This window comes from Tetrao urogallus, assembly GCF_951394365.1.
Source record: "Tetrao urogallus genome assembly, chromosome: 12".
Classification (NCBI taxonomy): domain Eukaryota; kingdom Metazoa; phylum Chordata; class Aves; order Galliformes; family Phasianidae; genus Tetrao; species Tetrao urogallus.
In genome coordinates this window covers 8,397,803-8,420,501 of record NC_136825.1, presented here as the reverse complement: position 1 = coordinate 8,420,501, position 22,699 = coordinate 8,397,803, and the positions used below count along the sequence as shown (strand labels likewise).

Sequence of the window (22,699 nt, the reverse complement as noted above, 5' to 3'; positions counted from 1 at the left end):
ATATCTGTACACTTATGTAAAGTCCATAAAAATATCAGCAGTAGCAGTGCTAACCTTTTCTTTGAGGTGAGGTTTATTTTTTCAATGAAATTTCAAATTGTGAGCAGTGCAAACATAAATACGTGAGATCTGCTCCTCCAAATACGGATGCCACCGTTTGCATGAGGCGTTGCTTTTATCCAGTGATGGGAGCTGCGTAACCTGACACAACACAAACGGAACATTCTGGCAAGTGCAGCTGGGAATACAGCGCCCATATGGCTGCTCTGTGAATACAGGGAGCCCATACGGCTGAGCAAGCACGTAATTTAGAATTAACGTACTAGTAGAGAATTGCCCACACTATTCATTTGCTGTTAGACAATAAATGATTCATCTGCAACATCCCTTGAATATGACATTATTTTATTATACCCAGCCGTCCTTCCATCTCAACTGACCACCTTGTAGAGTAACTCCACATTGCTGAAAGAGATGTAGTACAGCTGGACTTCTGGGCTGTACCTAGGGCTATTTCTCCTCCTCATTAACTTCTCTTTGCAGGGAAGCTCCTGTGTCCTGTCTAACTTGGTGGTAAGTGATGTTGTAGATGCAGTTGAGTTAGATTATGTCAGAAAGCAATGTTTCAGTATGCAGATGTGTCACTGAACGTGGGTCATTCCAGATACAGTCGTGGTTTTGTTTCCTAGGCTGATGTTTACTGAGCTAGAGCTGAAGCACACTGACAGCAGTTGCATTAATTGAACACCCTGGCTTAGTACAATTATTTGTGGTCGGCCTAGCTTCTCCTATTATCTTTAACAAATCAAATTAACAGAAGCATATGGGATTGGAAGCAAGTGGGAGGAAGCTGAGTATAGGATAATGCATATCATGCTTTGATTTTAAATGATCACAGTAAAGTATCTCAAACACTGAAGCAATTTAAAGCATGTTTCTGATTGCCTCATTTTTTTCCCTGTTTGGGACAGTGTTGGAATATGTAGCCTCTTTATCAAGGGAGGAGATTGACAGATGGCAAGAAGGAGTTGAGAGATCCCAGTGAGGCCCACAGATGAACTAAATTAGTGGAAGTGGTAAAGATTTTGTTGATTCTTCATTCTTGAGCAGTTCCTGTTCAAAGCTGATTATGAGTCTGACCAAGAGTGGCCAGCTGGATTATGCACTGCTGCTATACTGTGAAATAGGCCTCTGGCTGCAGCTGCTTTCACACTGCTTATTTCTACAGCTCCCAGAGAGGAGCTCACAAAGTGAGTGAAGTAGGCGTGTTACAGAAACAACCGAAAAAGGTTCTGGATTTCAGACACTGATTTTGTACAGAGCATCACTGTAGCACGGGGAGGAGAGAGAGATCATTCAAGTCATTGAATGCAAATACCCCATGAGAATTGAATTCCTCCCCGCAAAACTACTGGATTCAAAGCTCTTCCTTGTGGATTATAAGGAAGGTTGGAAACTCTTGCTTATGCTCGATAAACACCAGGATACCATCTGCTTATGGGGTTTACTGTGGTTATCCCACGTATAAATCAGGAGCAGCTCCAGGTCAAAATCCAATCTGCATTTGATTTATATTTATACTCAGTTCTACTCTTTTATTTTTGTGCAAGCAACCTGCTATTTTTAAATGGAATGGAAGCTTAACCAGTTTTTTATTTTTGTTTAACCTCTCCAATCTCTGGCTGTAGTGAAGGATCTCAAAAATTTCAGTTATTCCATAGAACTGAGTTGTTCTCATAAGCGTTTACTTTTGTCAGGCATGACACATCTCTGGCACATATTCCATGAAATATGTCTGACAGATCTGTGCTTTCTTCTGATTCCTTGTCTGAGTGTCTCACTTAATGATAAAACTGAAGCCTAGTTCCTCTCCCTGCATTGCCCCCTCATCATTAATAAGAAGAGGAAAACACTGTGCTTTCACTGCTGTAGGACCTAAAGTAGATTGCAAGAAGCTGTGATGGCAAACTTACTCAGATAGGAATAACCAAGGCCTGGAAAGTCAAAAACAAGAAAGTACAGGAAGCTTGCAGCTGTCATTAAAAACTGGAAGGTGGCAAATTGATGAGTGACTATAAGGAAGGGTTTTGTAGCTCTGGCTGTGGCAATGGCTTGTGTCATTACAGCATCCATTACAGCATGCATTAGCTGTCTCTGCCTTAATGCCATCCATCACATTCTTCCTATGCTATAGAGAAGGTGCAGGTAACAACTGCTTCCTTATTATGTTCAATGTTTAAATGGTATTTAATAGGAACTGATGATGATGTGAAGAACAGTTAAGGCCGTTGTTTCTGCATTTCTCTTATTGTCTTGTAGCAGAGTTGAGCAAGGGAATGGAAGACCAGAATAATCTGGAAACTGTTCTCTCTATAAATCAGATTTATGAGAGTCGTATAAGTAGTACTGGGGAAAAAAGAATTCTCAGTTCAGGAGGCCCAAGAGCATATTTAATTCTCTCTCCTGCTGCTTGCTGCTGCTGTGTGCAGCCCAGAGGCGACTCACGTGCTCTGGTCTGTATGTTTTTCTGCTCTCACACTCAAGAGTAAACTGCCTCTTAAGATACAATTGATATTCAGTAATAACCTCCTAGGGACTGCCTCCAACTTTTACCTTATGTGGCATCATATGGTGTACATGCTCATTGATTAAAGACTCCTGGTATAATTTTTAGCTCATGTATATTGTAGCTCATGCTATTTCATTCTTTTACTGCTTGAGAGTCCATTAATCAGAGCTTGATGGCAGCTTATCTTCCAGAATGAAATGGTTATTTTTCAGAGTCAAAGAATAAATACATTCTTGCTGTCAGTTGCTTGTTATTTTAAAATTTGCAGTAAATGTCATTGTATACAAAGGGTTACTTTGTCTCACCTGGTTATTGCTACTTTGAGAGTGTAACCCAAGCCCATGTTTATTCTATTAACCAGGCAGAACCCATAAATTTAGATTGTTTCTCTGCAGCTAACATAGTCTCTTTGATCTTTCTGAACATGAACATGTGTTCTAATAGGAATTAAAGCTTTGCACTCTTTTTTTTTAAAAAAAAAAAAAAAAAGGGAAAAACATCAAAACCTTATTTAGAATGTCAGACTGTGTGGTAGAAACATTTCAGAGTTATCTGATGCACTCAGCTTAAAGCGAATTAGGAGCATATTTACAGGTACAAAAGCTGCCCGTGACCTTGAGGAGCTCATCCAAAGCAGAAAGGGTGGCCTTTCCTCTGAGATATCTAACTCTGCCTTTTTATCATGTCTACTGGCTATCAGATAATGACTTTTCTCTTCTTGCATTGACATCCTTATTATAGAGCCAGAATGAATAAGATTGGATCACCAGCAGCCTGCAAATTGGGTATGTCAGAAGAAAAGAGAATGGGGCTGCATAAGGGCTGAGAAAATAAATCTTCTCAGATGCTGTGGCTTTAGGGTATTATGTTGATGTCACAGCAGCATGTATAGGTGCTCTTTCAAATTAACAGGAAAAATCTTCCAATTTTCAGATCCATGGTCTATTTTATCAACATGATAAATACCATTGCAGTGAAACAAATCACTCTGGAGCCCACTCTGTGATGGCCAATATTTTTCTTCCCCTATTTTCTCATATACAAATAACTTTGAACTAATATAATTGTAAAAGCAGGACCTGAAGCTATTATGTTTTTTCAGAAACTCCATGTTAGGGTTTGGAAAGAAGTATAATGAGAATCTCTTCTATCCATTGCAGTGAAGTTATTTTCATAAGCTCAAGTCCAGCCTAGGATGGCAGTAACTTGAATGGGGCAATTCTTGTATTATGAGAATTTCTGGTATTTCAGCACATAAATGTATTAATTTGAGTTTTGGGGAAAAAAGTAGCAGTGTAATAGTTTTTCTTTTTCTTTTGACATGGATGGTTTTTGAATAATTGTAGCTGGAAAATAATTCTTTGTTCTGCCCCATCAGTGTGTCTACTTGAATTGGGATCTGGATGTCTCGCATCTCCTCTTTAGGAGGTTATGTCTGAACTGTTCTGTGACCTAAAGAGATACCTATGGGGCAGACAATAATTTATGGAACTGTTGGCTACGTACCGCTTCTTATTCATAGACATGATCCTATTTCTTATTCCATCCTCACCTCCAGTCTTCAATAGTAATGATATACTAGACAAAAACATAGGGGGAATGATTGACATTCGTTGCGTATAAAGTAATGACAACAGAAATGCTGAACTGGCTGGTTATGTAGGACACAGAGAAATCAGTTAACAAACACTGGCTTGTTTTAAGATGTATTATCATATGTAATGTATCTTATTGTATATAATGTCTTCCTTTGAAGATGACTTGAATTTTCTGAAATAATTAAAATGGCTTTGTAGTGTTATTATGCAGTTCCATACGAATAATGGTGTTGATGTCCCACAACTTACAGTGCCTACAGTATGACTTACATTATCATTTGTATCTGTAAAAGCTATAGCAGCATCTGCCTGCATAAATACAGGCCTTTTCTCATACCATTAAGAAGCTGTTTCGCTCAGATCTTGTCTGAATAGGGCTTCTGCCAAGACAGCTGCAGGAATGTCAATAATGGCAAAACAGAGATTGATTCATGGGATGGATGCACTCACTTGTTGTCTTTACTGCTAAAGGAGCCATGAAAATTCAAGGGCAGTAGAAGAACTACAGAAACTAAATTACTCAGACATTACTACTGTAAAACTTAGGGGGTAAAATCCCCTTTAAAACCCAGTTGCTTGCTGTAGAAGACTTGTTTAGTTAGATGACTGGTAAATCAGTACAGGACTTTTTATACAGCCAACCTCTTCCCACGTGCGTTCTGTGCAGTGGTTAGGGGCCGCCGGGTCCATATCAGATATTCTGCCCTCTTCCATATTTGAGTTGAATCCGTACAAACAAGAGAGAAGACCTGCCCACTGAATGGCTGCAAAAAGCAACTTCTCCCTAGGCGAAAGGCAGGAGTGTATTTCTTGGAGTCGCATAACACTGCTGCCTTCTGTATGCAGCTTGTTTTATAGGTTCCACACGGTGCTTAAATACGTATGAGATTGGAGAAAGGGCGTGAAAAAAGTTTGGCCCTTAGGGAAGTGTATTTATATATTTATTCACCTTTCTATATAAACTGCAATGTGGGCTTGGGTGCATATTTTAAACATAAAATGGAGCTAGCTTCAGCATAAGGTAAGTGCTGACAGCTGCTAGAGCAGGTACTGCACCTTCCTGTCTGCTGAGAAGTCACAAATCCTGGGTCTTCCCCTAACTTATAACAAGACTTATCTGAAGGGCTGACATTTACAAATGCCCTCAGAAATGTCTGTGTATGCTGCACCGGTTGCTTTCAAAGCAATGAGAAAGGCAGACTGTGGCAATTTCTCCCTGTTCTTAAAACTAACCTGTTTTTTATTTTCAAAGAAGGTTTTAAAAAGTTATCTGTACAGAAAGCAGAAATTACAGTGAGTGCTGCTCTGTCTGCCGCTGAATGAAACTGGGTGGGAGAATAACGGAAAGACACAGAGTAAGGCTGGAACGTGAACTTTGCCTTTTTTCTGAGAGCTTACTTTCTTAGACGAGTCTCTGTTAAAATAATTATATGTTACAGGCAGGTTGATTAAATTTTGATGTACAGGGGTTCTGTGGATGTTTGTAATAAGCAGTGCTGTAGGTTAGATCCTCGGTAATGCCCACTGAGAGCACCTGACAAAGTCTTAACTGGAACACAGGCTGTTTGTAAGCCCAGCTCATTTCTGTAGCGTTTTGAACAAAGAAAATGTCTCAGTCCCAGACAAAGAGTGTGTCCTGCAGGGGTGGTTCAAAATAAATGTAGGTGGACTACCTCAATAAATGCTGTTTTACGGATACTGCATGAAACAGCACGGAGAAATACCAAGCAGCTCCCACCTCACAGCTGCAGAGCTCACTTCAAAGGGATGTGCTTTGTATGTTCAGTCTGGTGTTAAAGGTCAGGAACTGTTCTTCCTACAGTTCATCAAATAACTGTGATTTCATCTCTGGACACAATTTGCTTTTTCAGGCAAGGCAAAATGATCTTTTTTTGGCTATTAGTCCATTGTGGCAGCACAGACTGACCCCTGATTGTCTTGTGAGCCCTGCTGCTAACTCCTAGCTCACCTTCATACAAGCCATTCTATAGCTTTTACTTTCGTTAATATTAATGGAGGAAAACCCTCCGTTAAATTGTCCCCATTAACCTACAAAAATTTTTTTTTGAGAAAGAGCTATAGGATTCTTAGTGGGGAAAAATGGGTATCTAGGGTGACGGAAGGTCCTCTTCTATTCCCTTTCAAGTGCACAAGCAAATATATGGAGAAACATATCAACAATTTTGTAATAGAAGACAAAGTTACTTCTATTGCTGGTTATCCTGATCGTGACTGCAAAGGGATTTTCATCAATGTATTTGTTAACAGCAAAGACTTTCACAGTTGCCTACAGCAAATTAAAACAGAATCGCATCAGAAATCCAGTCCTCTTCTTTAGTTTCCTCTTATCTGCCTGAATTATTTTTATCTACAGATTAAATGTTACAGTTATATTCATAAGGAGGCCAAGAAGCTTCACACATTGAAGTGAGATGCTTTTCTTTCCCGACAAAAAGGTACATATTATATTATAGTCCTGTATTATAGGGGAACTCAGAATGTGATTTAATATGAGGGCAATGCAAAAAGCTCCAAACAATTTATAACATTCTCAAAGAGGTCATTAAACTTAGATATTTTAATTGTGTGCACCTGGCCTTACATGGGTAGGATTTGCATGGGGTAGCTGAATGTGCTGCTACACTGATTCTGGTGTGAATGTATGAACCAATTCAGTATCATATGAATGAACAATGAGATGTAAAAGACAATCAGATGTTAAAACACATTGAAATCTTATTCTTTGCATTAACAAGCAATGAGTCCTTTTGTGAATGAGCTGACAGCATGAAAATACCTCCTATTTTATGACACAATGAAAATAGTGTGTGAGCTGCAGAAAAGTGAACACTAGTCTGAAAAAAGCTTCTTTGTGAAAATCATGTAGCACTGAAAGTAATAAAAGAGAAAAAACAGTGTGCCAAGATTACTAGAGAAACATGAAATCCTAGCAAAACACAGTGGGATATGTCTGTGTTGTACCGGACAGCGTCTTCACAGTGGCCATGCAATTAAACACTTGGGGAGAGTGGCCTGAGCGTGCTGTCATGTCTGTCCTAAAGGCCATACTGAAGATTACATAGTGCAGGAACTTTCATTTCAGACCCTATCTCTGATCTCCCTTGTGCTGACAGCATTAGGATACAAGAAATATCATACTGTTTGCATTATTAAAATAATTGCTGTATTGATATTTACTGTCTCACTCATTAATACCATCCATTCTGGAGATGAGATCACAGGTTTTTCTAAATAGCAGCTGCTGCATAGTTAGCTGAAATACCAGATTTAAGGGACAGGCGAAGAAGATTTGATAAAAACAGATGGCCTTGTTGCTAACAATATACCTGAGCTTGCAAGCACTGTCTGCTTGTGAAGGTGTGGGCAACCTTGCTGATTCAAGAAGTGCTAGGATTTTCAGTGAGGTTTTTGGTTCTGAAAGGGAAGTTACTGCTGCAGTTCCTCTCTGGTGTTACTTGGAGTTAAATCCTGTCTACGAGGAAGAGAAATTGGAGCTATATAAGTAGTCTGTGTTGTTATTCCTTCTGTCCAGTTTATCAGTTTGCTTACCCAAAAACTGCAAAAAGAAACATACGTATCAGCCTTATAATATTACAGAGAAACAGAAGTAATGAATAATGTGAAGCATGTAAATTGACAGTATTTGTCATTACGATTATTGACTGTACGAATTACGACTGTGCTTCCTGTGAAGAATTTAGCACCAGTTGTCTTTTTGTACTATCTCACTGCCTATGGGGTAGGTATCAGTGATAAAGCATGACACCCTCTAATGTCTTTTGCACTACTTCTTCTCTATCTGAACAAGCTTTCATTATCACCAGTTCCTGAGTCATTAAATGAGCAATCAAGTCAAATTATCTTGTGCACTGGCTCAGTTATCTGCTCATCTTTCAATTATTTACAAACACGAAATTACCAAGAAGCAGGCACTTAACTGGGCTAGGATTCAAAATGAGCAGGACACTAATAGGACGTGCTGGGGGAATGCTGTTGTTTTCTGTTTTGTTTTTCAGAACTGCATTCATGCTTTCCTGCTAGTTTTACATTGTGCACCTTTGGTATACATGCATATGTATGCGCAGTGATCATGATATGATATGATGCCACATTAATTGTTCTTCTATACAAGCATCTATAAGTTAGGACCATAACTGTAATCCTTATTTGCAAGTTCCCTGAATTGGATTTAAAATGTACTTTTTAGTAATGGTTTTATTATTTCGGTGACTTTTTTTTTCTCCACTGGAAATTCTAAGATTCTTCCTAACTCTGTAAACGCTGTTCTTTGCGTTCTTACTTGAGATAATTTAATATGAAAAGCCATCAAACCCATGTCTGTCTCCACAAATGGGTATATGCATGTATTTTTACAAATAGTCACTGTGTTGTGATCCCAAATCAAGATTAATATGAAATCGGTTTGCCTAATGTCAGCCTTAATCTCAACTTTCACTTATCCTTTAACAAAGAGCTCTTCTCAGTCTTGCTTGCAATCCTACTGATAAAATCAGGCTTTATTCACTGCAGTCTAGCAGACCGAAACAAGGTTTTCATGTCTCTATAGTGTGTTAGGAGAGATGCTGACTTTTAGGCATGCTTTAGTTTTCCTGGTGAATGCCACTTCACCTGTCCTTTGTAATGGTGGAAAAGACAGAGGGAGGCTTCCCAGCTGATCCCTTCCCTTCTGGTTTGGGTGAAATGACCAGCAAAGGGAGCAGATTCCCCGCAGAATGATCCCAGTATCACTGATGCTGCAGGTGTGCTGCTGCTGTAAGTAAAGTGTGGTAGAGCATGGTGTTTCCCTGTGTAGTAGGGCTCATAGGGAACTGCAGCTTGGCCTCCAAATCTAAATGCTTGTTCCCTTTTCAAAGGGAGGGAATGGTGTTACTGTCAAGAGGTTTTCAATACTGTCAACCTGCAAGCCATGAGGATGCCAGTATCTCTCATGAGACAAAGAAGGCAATTTTTCAAGCACCAAACAATAAACTGAAACTGCACAATGTCAGCATATCCAGACTGTGTCTGCACTCCCCCATATTCCCAGTCTTCAGAATTGGGATTCTTGAAGCAACATGTGAAAAGCAGCTCGCTGGCAAGCACGGGGATACACATTTTATTCTTTTGCTTTTAAAGCTTCAAGGGAAAGAAACGCATCCCTGCACTGCTGACACCGAGCCAGGAGTTTCAGTCTGAGAGAACAATGATATTTGTAATCCCCTGCTAAATGCAAATACGTTCTGTGTCTCTGTCTGCTGGAGACTGCTTCCCTGAGTCAGTGGAGTTCATTTACATTTTGGTGACATCTACAAGAATTTTGCCAACACAGCTTATTGCTGCAAACATTGTGTCAGTTCTGACATGTTTCTCTCCTGGGAGAATCCCCAGCACGGCTGTTCTGTTACAGCAGAGCCATGTAGCTGCTGCTCCAGCCCAACCTGCTCCTGTTGTCACCTGGCACAGCACATTCTCTGAGTTTCCACCACTGCTTTTTGTGTACAGAAATTCATATATTTTTACAAATTCAAGATAAAATTAATCCAGCAGTCCTGGGGGCAGACAACTGGATCCACAGAAAACTAAAGTAATCCCTGCAGTAGCCCTGAAGTTTGTTATAAAAACATGCTGAGCTCCCAGCAAAGAGCCCAGCAAAGCACGCATAACTTCCATGACACGTGCAGTGCTACAAAGCTGGTGAAGAATTTCCCAGCACCTTCAGACAGAACATGACCTAAGTTAGACCCTGAACTCCTCAGTCTTCCTTTCTCACACCACCAGCACACACGTTTCTTTGGCCCTCAGCAGCAAACTGCAGCACAACTTCTGCTTCTCCCCTCACAGAAAGGGTGTCAGCAGCATTCAGTTCCTTAATAAACAGCATTTGTCAGTGCTGGGAGTTACTGTTGTTTATGAGAGCCTGACAGTGCTGAGTAAGACAGATAAAAAGAATATCTTGTTCACCATTCTGTATTTTTATTTCTGCCCTGCTTATGTATTTGTATACAGTGTGCACGTATTTGCCACCGTGCGCTCTGAAAGAAAGCCTGGCAAGTATAAAAGATATTGCAATGTAATGATCTGAACAAATGTCTTCTATTAGTCGCTCATATGAAACTAATCAAATTATGTGTCATGATTTAAGGCATATCTGAGTTGAAGATTTTTAGGAGGTTTTATGTCCCCTGGCCCAGACTTTTTCTACTTGCTCTCTAGTCTTCATCTGATTTTCACTTCCACTACATGTTGTGTTTCACACATAACTAATGTTTCGTAAAGCTGCTGTGCCAACAAGCTGGGTCCTGCTATTTCCTGAGAAAGAGCTTGTGGACAAAGGAGTTGTGTCTCCATTCAGGATAGTGTTTGTGTGCATCCTTCATGCACTTTAAATACCTTGATTTTATTCATACTAAACTCTCCAATTCAGAGACTGCTGAAATGTGCATTCAAAAACTGTGTCACCATTTTATGCATTTGTGCTGTGGGAATGGTGTTTGTCTAGCTGATGGGCTCTTTTTCTTGTCTTTTTGAAAGCTTGTATTATGGACGAATTATAATAGAATTTACCTACAGGATTTAAAGCAGTCTATTTTGAAATTCATACAGTCTTTTCAAAGGAAAAGGTGCATTGAGACACCTCTGTAACTGGATCAGTTCCTCGCCTGTTTGCAGGTGCACAGAGCAGCCTTTGGCATATGACCTTGACAGAAACTCCTCAGCTTCTCTTCCAGTAACAATGCCACCAGGAAAGTATTTCAATGTATTTCAAAATATAACAATATTACTGATAATTTTTCACTGTGAAACTGAACCAGCAAGTCTTTATATCCTATCAAATAATTCAGTATTATTATCTCTACCTGGATACAGATTTGTAAGGAGACAGTGAAACCACACATTTCTTCAGATGGAACGAGTTTACAAGGACATCTAATGGAATTAACTTGGAATGGATAAAAACAAAAGGATATTTTCATTATGTTATAATTTAATATTTTCAGTGACTGTTGTCACTGCTATTTGAAGAGCTGCATGTCAGAGTTGCTTGTCCTGAAATCTGCTTTTTCAGTAAAAGCTGTCCAAACTCAAAGACTGGCTAGTATTAAAACATACTTTTTCCAGTCATCTCAGGAGTAAATTGTTAATTGCCTTAGCTGACTCCAAGCAGGGTTTTCTATAGGCAGGATTACCTACGTAATATTATATAAAGCTTCAATTAAAGCAATTTAGATTGTGTTGCTTAATGGAAAGACAATTTGTGGAATTATCTGGGTAGATGAAGCTTTTAAAACAAACTTAGATCTGGCTCCTGTTAATATTAATCTTAAGTAAATCGTCGTGGAGGACAGTCACTGTAAGTTTTGCAAAATAATAAAGAAGTATCAACCTCATCATGGGTTATGACTGTCTTTAGCTTCAGTGGGGCAGATCTCTTCATTCCAGTGAAAATGTTTAAATCTGAAGCAGAATTTTAGCCTTTAATACTGCTTTCTCGTGAGTTCATGAAATCCTCTAGGTAGATAATTCAACCTTAAAGAATACATTTAGATAGTATGAGACACAAAAAGACAGCTAAAAACTTGGTATGTGTGTGAGCTTCTATTCTAAGTAGCTGGCTGAGGACTGGAAGCAGAGAGTAGCTGAGGCAAGTACATCTTAAGTGCCACAGGTCAGCACTATTTTGGTGAGTGTATTTTCTGAAGAAATATATGGTTAGCCTTTGAGCAAAGATTATACATTTGATTTCCTCTTACAGCAATGGAAATATTAGCTTGTTTTCTCAACTGGAACAAATCTATGCATTGCTTCTCAGGGCTGCTTCACTTTAGTTCCTGCAGTACAATGCTTTCATTATGACAGCTGTGGCTCTACCTCTGATTCAAGGGGATTTAATGGCAAAAAATCACTGTCAATCAGTTTCAGAGAAGGAAGCATAAGAAAGAGAAAGGGGAGAAAGGGAATAAAGATGCAAGAATCCAGTTGATTCTGGCTCGCTGATACAGGAAGGATAATAAAATATATTTGTACTTCAAATGCACTTGAAATAATTCATGTTCTTTCCCGTTAGGCTGAATTTCATGGTAACTGCACATTAAATAAAATACTTATGTGTTAGTGTTTGGACTCTTAAATACTAAAATTAAGCTCCTAGAGTATGCTATGAAAAGAACTACTTTGTCTCTGTGAGGTAAGGAATTATGGAGGGTAGAAATCTACCCTAAGCTGGGAAAAACCACCAGAGCTCTCATTTCTGAGGTTCTGTTTACCTGCATAGCTTTTTTCTTATTCATGTGGTGATGTCACTGACACAGGAAGTCCCCGTTACAGACACTGCTGTATCTGATTTTATAAATGCTATTTTATTCCAACTGAATGCCTATGTAAGTGAATTCAGGATATTAAGTTAGGTGTTAATGGCACAGTGAACAGGAATCATTTCCCTTTTCTCTGTCATTAGTTTGCACTGGTGATTGATGCGCTGCCAATGTTTAGAAAACAGATCTCATGCTCTCTTTCAATTCTGATAAGCCCCCAGATCCCCTGGAATAAATGTACATTCTGTTTGCCAGTGCTCACAGTGTGGGGCAATCCATCAACCCTCCCTTTGCCCTGCTCCCATTGCCCTGCCCCTCAGCACCAGGCAGCAGGGGGCTGAAGCAGCTGCCCCAGATCTAACTGTATCTTTCCATACAGGTTTCCTGTCGGTGCTGATCTTCTAACAGGCCCTGCTATCGTTCAGCAGGATCAGCACACAACATAGGTGCTTTGGCACCTGCCCTGTCTGAAACATTCCTTTGTCTGTAAGGTGCAGATGAAGTGACAGGTGTTAGTGCCTTGCTGGATGACACTGCTCTCAAGTTCAGCTGTGAACTGAAAATCAGCCTTTACATTGAAAAATAATGAATTTCTCCTCTAGGCAGTTTGTGATTTTGAGCACTTCCGTAACCATTGCAAATCATCTCTTGGTTTTGTGGTTTTGAAGTCTTAAATCTGTACTGTGTTCAGAGCAAGCCTGTGACTGACTCTGTTTTGTCAACTCTCACTGTCATAGCTTATTAGTGCTGAACTGACAGCTTTGCATTTAGAAAAATATGTTTCTGCATATATGAGGAAGTGCTGGTTGCAACTTATTTCTTACTCCATGCACACACTCCTATGGAAGGGCAGAAAATAATGCATACTTCTGTCGGATGGAAGTTGCTGAAAGGTTTTCACGTGATCCAGGCAAGACACAAGACCATCAGAACTGCTGTATTCCCACAGATCTTCCACCACCACTCCCCAACACGCTGCTGCAGAAAATCCCATCACTAGTCTAATCTCTGCTGATAGTGTTAACAACTACAGCATAAGAAGCTGAGGTCTTGCCTACATTCAGGCCTTGTGTCTTCCTGCCCACGCTATCTGCAGTCCTTCTGCATGCTCAGTCATAAGCTCATTATCTCTCCACGCTCCATGGACCTGGAACCTGCTCTGTTTAATGACTGTGATCAATTCTATAGAGTGCCTGTGTTGTATTAATGCTTGATCTCCACTGCAAAGCCAGCTCGTGTGGCAAGCACAGATGCCCAGGCTGAGCAGATGGAGCTGAGGACCTCCTGCCTGCACTTTGCCTTCACTTCAGCTCTGTCGTGGCCCCACACTCTGAATACCACTGGAGGATGCCATGTGCCAGGCTCCCCCCTGAAACTCAGGTTTTCTGTTCACTTTCCTGTGCCCAGAGCTGTCTGTCTGCTTTCTCTGTTTTAACTTCTGGTGTTTCTGCAGAGTTGTGGCTATGTTCTTCTGTGTACAGTATTAAATTAAAAATTCAATACACATCTCTGGCAGGTAATTAGTGACAGCAGTATGTGATCAGTCCCACTTGTAACATGTAAAACAGTGATCTAAAAGTATTTGTGCTCCTAGATGTTGCTAGATACAAAATGCATATATTAAAAAGAATATATCAGAAAAGGCTAAGAAGTTTGTTTGTAAAAGGCTACTGCTGGGATTGCTGCACTTCTGTTCATCAGAAATCCTCCAATTCATCTTTCAACTTTTGTGACAAATCTGTGCTCCAAAACAGACGGCTGAACCTCTCTGCACACTTGCAGCAGTCACCCTGTGGCTGGTAACTGCACTGGGCATTGCTGACCTGACGTAGCACTTCCCTCTCCTCCAGCCTCCCTGGGTGTTGCTCTGATCGGCTGCTGTGGATTTTTTCACAGTGCCATTTTGGAGCGCAGGGTGCCCAGCCAACCTGCTCTGCAGAGCTGCCAGTGCCTAATTGGTTCTGGCAATGACGCCCGCCCTTTTTTAGGCTTTTTAATTTTATTTTCCCAACTGGCATTTCAGAGCGGCATCCTTCACAATACATTAGCTTAATGCATTTTGATCTGGACCAAATATTCCATTCCCACTACCGCTGATATTTGTTTACTATTCCACTTGCAATCAGCATGTAGCATAAATGATTCAGACGTAAGTAAATAAACCTATAAATATCCATATCCTTGCAACAGCAAAACTAAACCAAATCTCCTGTGTACAGCACAGTCCTGCTACAAACAGATTCAGTGAAAAAACATACAGATTTGCAGGAGTGTGCCCTGCTTTGGAGGGCAGGGTGACTCACTGGAGCACGTCAGCTGGATGGACATGTAGTCCCGGCCGCAGTCCTTCCTGTAGCGGCAGCGCAGCCAGTTGGAGAGGCAGAGCCCGGTGCCACACTGCAGTTCTTCCTTCTTACATGGCAGAATGCTCTGCTCATCTGCAAGGGGGAGAAACGACTGGTGACTTTGTGTAACAGCTTCTTCCTGAGTAACACAGCTTTGTGGCCACTGAAAGTCAGCGTGCCTGCTATTTCAAGTGCTGTGGGGGGAGGGAAATGCTCTCTTCACTGTTAGAGGTCAGAAGGGTCTGAGACCAAACCAGATACCTCCTACGTTGTTGTTGCAGATCACTTCAATAGTGCTGGAGACAGCTGAGCTGTAGGTGAAATGCAGTAAAGAAATTATGAGGGCATTGTGTTCCAGAGCCTCCTGCATTACTTACGTGCCCTAACGTCCAAAACAAAACAATCCATCTTTGCCCCAGCTTAATACAAACAGATGGGGGAAAAAAAAAAAGAAGTTTTGCTATCTTGCATAAGTCTGAATTATGGCTTCCTAGCTGTAGATGTAACTTTTTCACAACCCTCTACCAGTTTGATAGTTGTCCAGGACAAGAGAGGAAAGAAAGTATATTTTCAAAGAAGATTTTCATGTTTCTTGTTTGTTTGTTTGTTTTTACATTTTAATAGTGGTGCAATTGAACTCAGATTTTTTCAATGGTGGATAAAAGGAAGCTGTTTTCTGACAAGTGCATCTGGGTGTATAAGTGAAAGTGCCAACATCATTTCATCATTTTGTTGTACAGTTTTGTTGGGCCTTCAAATAATGAGGAACAGAAGTAGAGCAGAAAGAAGACTTTATTAATGACAGAATAAAAAGTATTGGAAGTTTGGCAAGGAAGACCCTCTGGGCAGAAAAACTCCTCACCTTTAAATCACCCTAAGTACTACAGCTTTATTCAGGTTACTTTGAATGAGCAATCTAAAACCTTCCAAATGCAGGCAAGTAAACGTTCAAACCCAACCTGAACAACACCAGCTCCTGAGAGCAAACACTCACAGGGCCAGTGTTGCAAACTGGTACCCGACGGAACCGTCAGTTCCTCTAAATCAGGTTTTTGTAAGCTCTCCGGTGTTTTTAATTCAGAGCTTTTTTTGTTAGCCTTCATAGCTGCAAAATCCTGCAGCTAGGCGTAATTGGTCATGATTTCCAATTCTCCACACAGCTGCTCCAGTGGAAAATGTCAGTACCCCAAGTGCATTTATAAATATTGCCAGCACTGACGACAAACCGTTACAGTAAATCTTTGATTGTATGCTTGTACCTGGCAGCTCTGCAATCTAGAGGCCAGCAATCAGATCGTAGTGTTCTGTGCTTTTGGAAAACCTTGCAGTACGTTTCCCAAACGACTGCTGTTCTGGGGATGGCCATCTCAAGCATCTTTGGGTGACATAGAATACAGTTTCCTGCAGTGAAGGCTGTGGAGATTCCTGCCTGTGTTTCTCAAAGAGTTAAAATAGTAAAGAAGCAGGAGCTATGCAGTCATTATTTTGTGGTACCAAACATTGTAGAAATGGAAGAACTTTGTTAACTTTGGACTATTTCTGTTGTTATTGCAGATATTAAGAAGGCATTCATCTGCAAGAAAATGATGCCAATGAAAAAACAGTAACAAATTCGTTAAAGCAGTTGGTCCCAGAATGCATCTCATGAATACAGTCATATTTTCCATGGAGTTCATTTAGTTCATCAGCTAGTTTGAAGTTGCCTTAATGATTGTAATCCTCTTAGAACTTGCTCCAGTCTATACTCTTCTGTATCTTTCTTGTTCAGTCTCTGTGTCAGCTGGACAAAATTCTCTTACACCAATGCCTACAATTTCATCCCTTTTTGATGTAAGAAATTTTTCTGCAGTTCAGTTCACGTGGCATCAAAAGCCTGTTTTACTTTCAACCACTTTACTGGTACTTTAAAGCGACTTACAAACAAACAACTCTCTGGTCTCATCCAGAAAGCAGTTCTTGAATTTTGTAGGCCACTTTGGGGTGCACACTTCATGAAAAGGCAAGGAAACTGCCGCAACATTTTATTACCTTCAGGGAGAACTACCAGCATTGTAAACTATGAGAAGCTTTACGGCAGATGCAATTCTTTGAGTTAAAAAGTAGTATAGGATAATATCAGTAAAGGAATGTGTATGTGTGTGTGCAAGCCCGTTCCCAAAAGCTTACATGTCCTAGGTATAGCAAAAGTAAATTATGTCTTCTGTGAACCCAGGTGATGCAAATATTCCAGCTATTGCCAAGGGAAGCTGCAAAATCCCCACCCAAACTTGTGGACAAAAAATATGCAAATACTTTTTTTAGGAATAAATGGAAGTCCAGGCCTCATGGAGCACTTGTGGACAGAGGAAGGTAAAAATTCACCCTTTGCATTGACTGAACAAATAGTAATGTTCAAATTCTAGGTAATTGAGTTTCTTTTGCAGAGTACAGACAGAAACATCATCTTGGAAAGTAATGCCTTTTCTCACAGATGAAACTGTCTTGGTAGGAGCTAGAACACGGTATTTTGTCTTTAAAGTACATTTTGCCTTGAGAAAGATTTGAAAAGTTTTTCTTATGGATGACAGGGAGCTAACAAAGTTTCCTCCAGAGAAACACATCCCAATTGTAAGCTGACCTGTTCCATCCCAGGTGTGATGGCAGTCTCCAGGGGCTGTATTCCAAATCAGTACGCATTTGAATGAATTTATAAAGTTAACATTTGTAGTTTAAGAATGTGAAAATGATCACATCAAATTTAGGTTAAGGTACAATCCTTTTAGAAATTGTCCTTGTACGTGCTTTTTGATGGTGTATTTTCCTTCAAACTGACTGGCAAAACTGAAAAAAATATCAAAAATCATCACATGTACCATAAGGGGCAGTGCAATATGGAAAAAAAAAACCAAACGAGTTTTGTTCTCAGTGTATCTGTTTTGTGCTCTTCCTGTATGTTGTGATGGTTTCAATTGGGGCTGAGGTGGGGTACTGTACAGCATGTACCCCAGCACACAATGGTTATGAATACATCATAATTTTTTTGTCAATCTGCTATTGAATGACCTGTATTCTTTTGAATGTCTGACTTTACAAGCTTATTTAGTATGAGGAGCTTGATTATTGGTGTAATTCAACATACCTTTCAAATTATACTTAAAAGTCAGTCATCCCAAATAGCTCCTCTTTGTTTCTGTCTTTGCAATGTGTGTATGCCAAATAATGGGCAAGTACCAGCTGGGGAGCTTGGAGAGCCTGCACTTCTCCTTGGATTGCTATGAAATTCAAAACAAGTAATGTCTCTGTTACTGTTTTTCTCTTCCAACTTTTTGTCTTATCTAGGCACCTGCAATCTGTACGGACAAGGCCAATTGCTCTGTTCAGGACATGGCATGATAAAGCTTTAGTTTTAGTTGGATCTTCTACATGTCCATTGCACTGATAGAAGTAATCCTATCACATGTTTGCAGATCATCATAAACTGAGCATGCCGAAAACCTTTATAGATCATATGCTTGGAGAGCTGTTTCTATGAAAAACCACGTTTTTCATTAATTGATTAATTAATTGCCAAGAGGAGAGATTCAAAAGAGATTCAAAAAGAAGAGAGATTCAAAAAGAGGAGAGAAATTGCATGTATTGAACTATTTATTTATATATCCCTTTTAATACAATCCTGAAAGAGAGATTCTCATCGTAATGATAGGAGTAGAGGGATTAACATACTTGCAACTGAACAAAAGCTATTAAAGATAAGAAACTTATAGAGGCCCAGGAAAGAATGTGTGGTACAAGCAAGATTTGCATGAAGAATAGATGGTGATCTATGATGGCTTTGGCTGGAATGCCTTCCAGCGAAGTATTTTCACACAGGCTCTCTGAGATTGCAGGTTTCTTAATGTCATAATATCGTCAACTAAAACAAAAAGTCTGAGGGGGTGCAGGAAGTTGTAGCAAAATATGTAATAAGTTCTGGAGCTAAATCGACTATTTGCATAAATTGAATTGTTTGCTTCTGCCAGCTCTCAGTTTGAAGCCAAAGTTCCAAAGCATCTGAAGACAGTTACTTAAAAGTAACTTCTTAAAAGAAGACCACAAAAACTCATAGTCTGTCTTTCAGTGTCATACAAGAGGTGTCTGGGCATCTACTGCATTGAGCATCTAGCCCAAGTCCAGTCATTACACAGTAACAAAATGATGGACTGCCTGAGCTAATAGTGCTCAGCACCTCCAGAACATCTCCCCTTGCTCTTGTCTGAGATGCTTCTCAGCCTTACTCCTAGTGATTTCATTGGGTCTCTTTCAAAAACTAAAGCTTTACTACCATTTATTCAGTAGGGAGCAAGGTTGAACTCTGTGTCCTTCTGCACAGTAGTTGCACAGAAATGAATTCTAGTCTGTTCTCTCCACGAAAAAATTAAATCAGACATGGGAGGTAGGATGGGAAGAAGCTGCTGAAACCAGGGTATTTGGTCAGCAGTTACAGGGGAATGGATGATTTGGCGTTGTCAGCCTACATCCTCATAAACAAGGCTGGGGAACTGTCAGGCTTGCTGACAAACAGATACCTGCCTAGTGTGGAATGTGATCAAATAAATTAAAACCATTCTTGATGTGAGTAACTGAGATGATACCAAGCCATCATAAAATAAATTGATAGAAGACAGATAGGGGAGAAGAATGAAGAATTCCAAGGTGTAGTTTTGGAGGCATTTGAACACTTTTTACTTCTTCACAATTTAAGGCATTAAAGCCTGAAGTGGAAAACTGTGAGGAGATATGGGCTGTGTGTTTAAGGGAGGGGATAAGGGACCTGTGTGCTGCCTTCAGAAGACATCTGTACTTTGAGGAAAAATCACTGAGAGGAAACTAAGAGCAGATCACTGTAGGGATGGAGCTTTGTTGGGTGTTTGGGGAAGAGGGGCAGCTGCAGCGTGTTAGCCTGCGTCACAGGCTCCTGGCAGTGCTGCTGGAGGACAAGCCGGGAGGGAGGGCAGAGGTTGGTGCTTTCGTCCCCAACATTCTCAAGGCATCATGCAGTGGGATCCACTGCCTCCCTGGGACCATGGCTCACCACAAAGCTGCGTTCTTAAGGCACATCCCTGAGCCTGGCTGTGGGCGCTTGTGTACAGAAAGCTACAGCGTGAGCCCGTTTGTTCCTTCTTGGCTTGGTGAGATAATGCAGCTCAAGAGGGGCACGGGTTTGAACACGGGAGTCTTAAGGCTGAATGTTAAACACTGCTGCGTAAGAAGTACTTCGTACTTCTGTTTGTCTCGAGTCAGGCATCCAAACGAACATTTTACAAACCTCTGGGCACTCCTTGTACTCTGAGATGTAACAGCTGAGACATTATCATCCAATACAGTTATCAGAAAGACCCACAAATCTTTAAATACATAATTACATAGTCACTTTCTAGCCATAAAGGAGCCGTGTTCTTCAAATAGCTGATATGTATGTACTGAACTGCTGAAGATCTGACTGAAAACCAGGTGGTTTGTTTTCTTTTACCTGCCCTTCAAGTACGTTTCTTTACCCTGTAAGGAAATCTGGGACTTCTTGGGGAGGAGGAGGGGGAGCAGCATGTGCAGTACAGAGGAGCCCAGCTTGTCACTGCTCTGCTGCCTGCAGCCCTGCAGCACGGGTTCCTTCACTGATGTAGTGCAAATGATGGCTGTTGGTTAATAACAATTAATACTTAAAACCAGCAGTACTTTTTCATTTTTCATTCTTTTATCAGAGGGCTTGGACATGTTTGTGTGGTTCCTTTCACACACGCGGCTTTCTGCTGAAGGACAGGCAGTGCCAGGGGCAGAGCTGGCTCTTACCATGTTCTTTCAGAAAACTTCCACAGAATAAATACCAAAGTTGGTCATAAAGGGAAGAGTGGGAGGGAGGCAAATTTCTGCATTTTATTTCAGTGATTGGAAGTGATTTTTTAGCCACGTTATATTAGTGAGTGCCAAAATGATATCAGTTTTGACTGATGTGCTCAATTTGTAGATCAGTTGCAGCAGCTCTGTGTTAATTTGTTGTGGGAGAAAATGCTGAGCATTAAAAAAAATGATTGAAGTAGCTGTGCCTGAGGCCACGTTGTGTGACACTGTTGCAGGCTGTTCTTTCACCCACCTCTGTGTTTTGTCTGTGTGAAGATCCCCGTTTCTGTTAACTCCGTTGTTTCCTTGGTCAAAAAGAGATTTGCTTGTGCTCAGATTGATGTTTATCTGCCAGAGGACTTCAGCTACACTATTCCTACAGCTGTACACAGGTGTAAGGCATGCGTTAGTGCATTAAGACATAAGGAGAAACTACTTACAGAGGCTGGAGTTGTTGCCTATCCCAACGCGGATGGAGCTCCCAGAGATGAGAGGGAGATGGAAGAAAAGAACTGTGGAGAGAAAGAAAAAGTCCTTAATAGGCGCTAGGTTTTGCTTTGGCAGCAGCTGTCAGAGGAGACACGCTGCGTGTCCGCGGGCAGCGCTCTGCGGGGCAGCATTACACATCTCAGATGAGGATGTGCGCTCAGCTCGCGCTTCAGTAGGGGCAGAAGAAATGAACAAAGCGTTGCTTCCTACTTCCAGGAATTTCCCCCGGTTCGGGAAATGGTGCGATGTAGGACACGAACGCCTCTTAGGTTCAAAGCCCCGTGTATAAACAGTGCTGCGTTATGTAAATATGGTAATTGTTTTTGTAAGTCATTCCCAGCCACCGACGCGGGCAGTGCCGCTGTCAGACGGAGCCGCCGCTTCCCGCTTTGTTTGAGCGCACCTTGAACGCGCCACGCACGTGCGTGTGGCAGAGCGGCTCGGAATGACTGTACTGTACACCCTAATGCACGCTCTGCCCCCATGCACGTAAGCGTTAATATAATTCGCGCTTCAAAGATTTACGCTCGGGCTCAACACGGTACGCGGTACGATGCGCCCTAAATCACAGCCGCTCTGTCCCCGCCGTTACCCGGAGGTGCCCGCGGGCAGCGGCACCTGCAGCGTCTTCTCCCTCCGGTGCGCCTCCGCGGACGCTTCTTTCGGGGTTTCCCGCAGCTCCAAGTTCCCGCGGCCGCCCCCGCCCCGGGCCCCGCCGCCCCCAGCCGCGGGGAGACTCCCGGTACGGCCCCGCCGCCCTCCGCCTTACCCCAGCCCGCGGCGGCGGCCGCCGTCTCCATGCGCCTCGGCCGCGGCTCCCCGGCGGCGGGCGGGCGGCGGGGCGGGCGCGGCCGCCTCCTCCTGCGCGCGGGGCCGGGGCGGGCGGAGGCGGCCGACCTCCTCCCCCCGAGGGCCGGCCGCCGCCGCTCCCCCTGCCCGGCCCTGCCTGCCGCCGGGGCGCGGGGCCGCGCATCCGGGAGGGCCCGGCCCGGCCGCGGGGGTGCCGACGCGGAGGGCTCGGGGCGGCCGCGCTCCTTCCCCGCCCCTCCGGCGGCAGGAGGCAGGGAGGGAGGGCGCCGAGGGGCGGCTGCGGGGAACCGAGCGCGGCGCCGCGGGCGGACGGGGCGGCGGGGGCTGCGGCGGTCAGGGGGAGTGCAGCCAGCCTCAGGGCTCACAGCCCCTTGGGACGAGAGGAAATGGCCTCGAGTTGTGCAGGGGAGATCCAAGTTGAGTTTTAGGGGAAATTTCTTCTCTGAGAGAGCGGTAATGTGTTGGTAGAGGCTGCCCAGGGAGGTGGTAGAGTCGCTGACCCTGGAGGCGTTCAGGAAACATGGAGGTGTGGCACTGAGGGTCGTGGTTTAGTGGGCTTGGTGGGAGTGGATTGATGGGTCGACTTGGTCTTAGAGATAATTTCCAACCGTAGTTATTCCATGAGAGCCACCTGCGATAGTGAGATCCAGTTAGTGCTGAGATCCCCAGTAGTGTTCCTTATTACAAGTGCTAAGCGCCCCA

The 22,699-nt window shown here is 42.2% G+C and overlaps 1 protein-coding gene across 1 annotated transcript in view; it reads right to left on the bottom strand.

Annotated features, from left to right (window-relative positions):
- Positions 1 to 21,987, bottom strand: part of BEAN1 (brain expressed associated with NEDD4 1) — a gene marked incomplete at both ends in the record, with an annotated part of 36,347 nt that extends 14,360 nt beyond the window's left edge. Inside the window, 3 exons of the mRNA XM_079541601.1 lie at positions 14,804 to 14,938; positions 21,139 to 21,210; positions 21,957 to 21,987. Of these exons, the coding sequence (XP_079397727.1) occupies positions 14,804 to 14,938; positions 21,139 to 21,210; positions 21,957 to 21,987 (238 nt within the window). The remainder of the gene's footprint in view (positions 1 to 14,803; positions 14,939 to 21,138; positions 21,211 to 21,956) is intronic.
- Between the last annotated feature and the right edge of the window lie 712 nt (positions 21,988 to 22,699).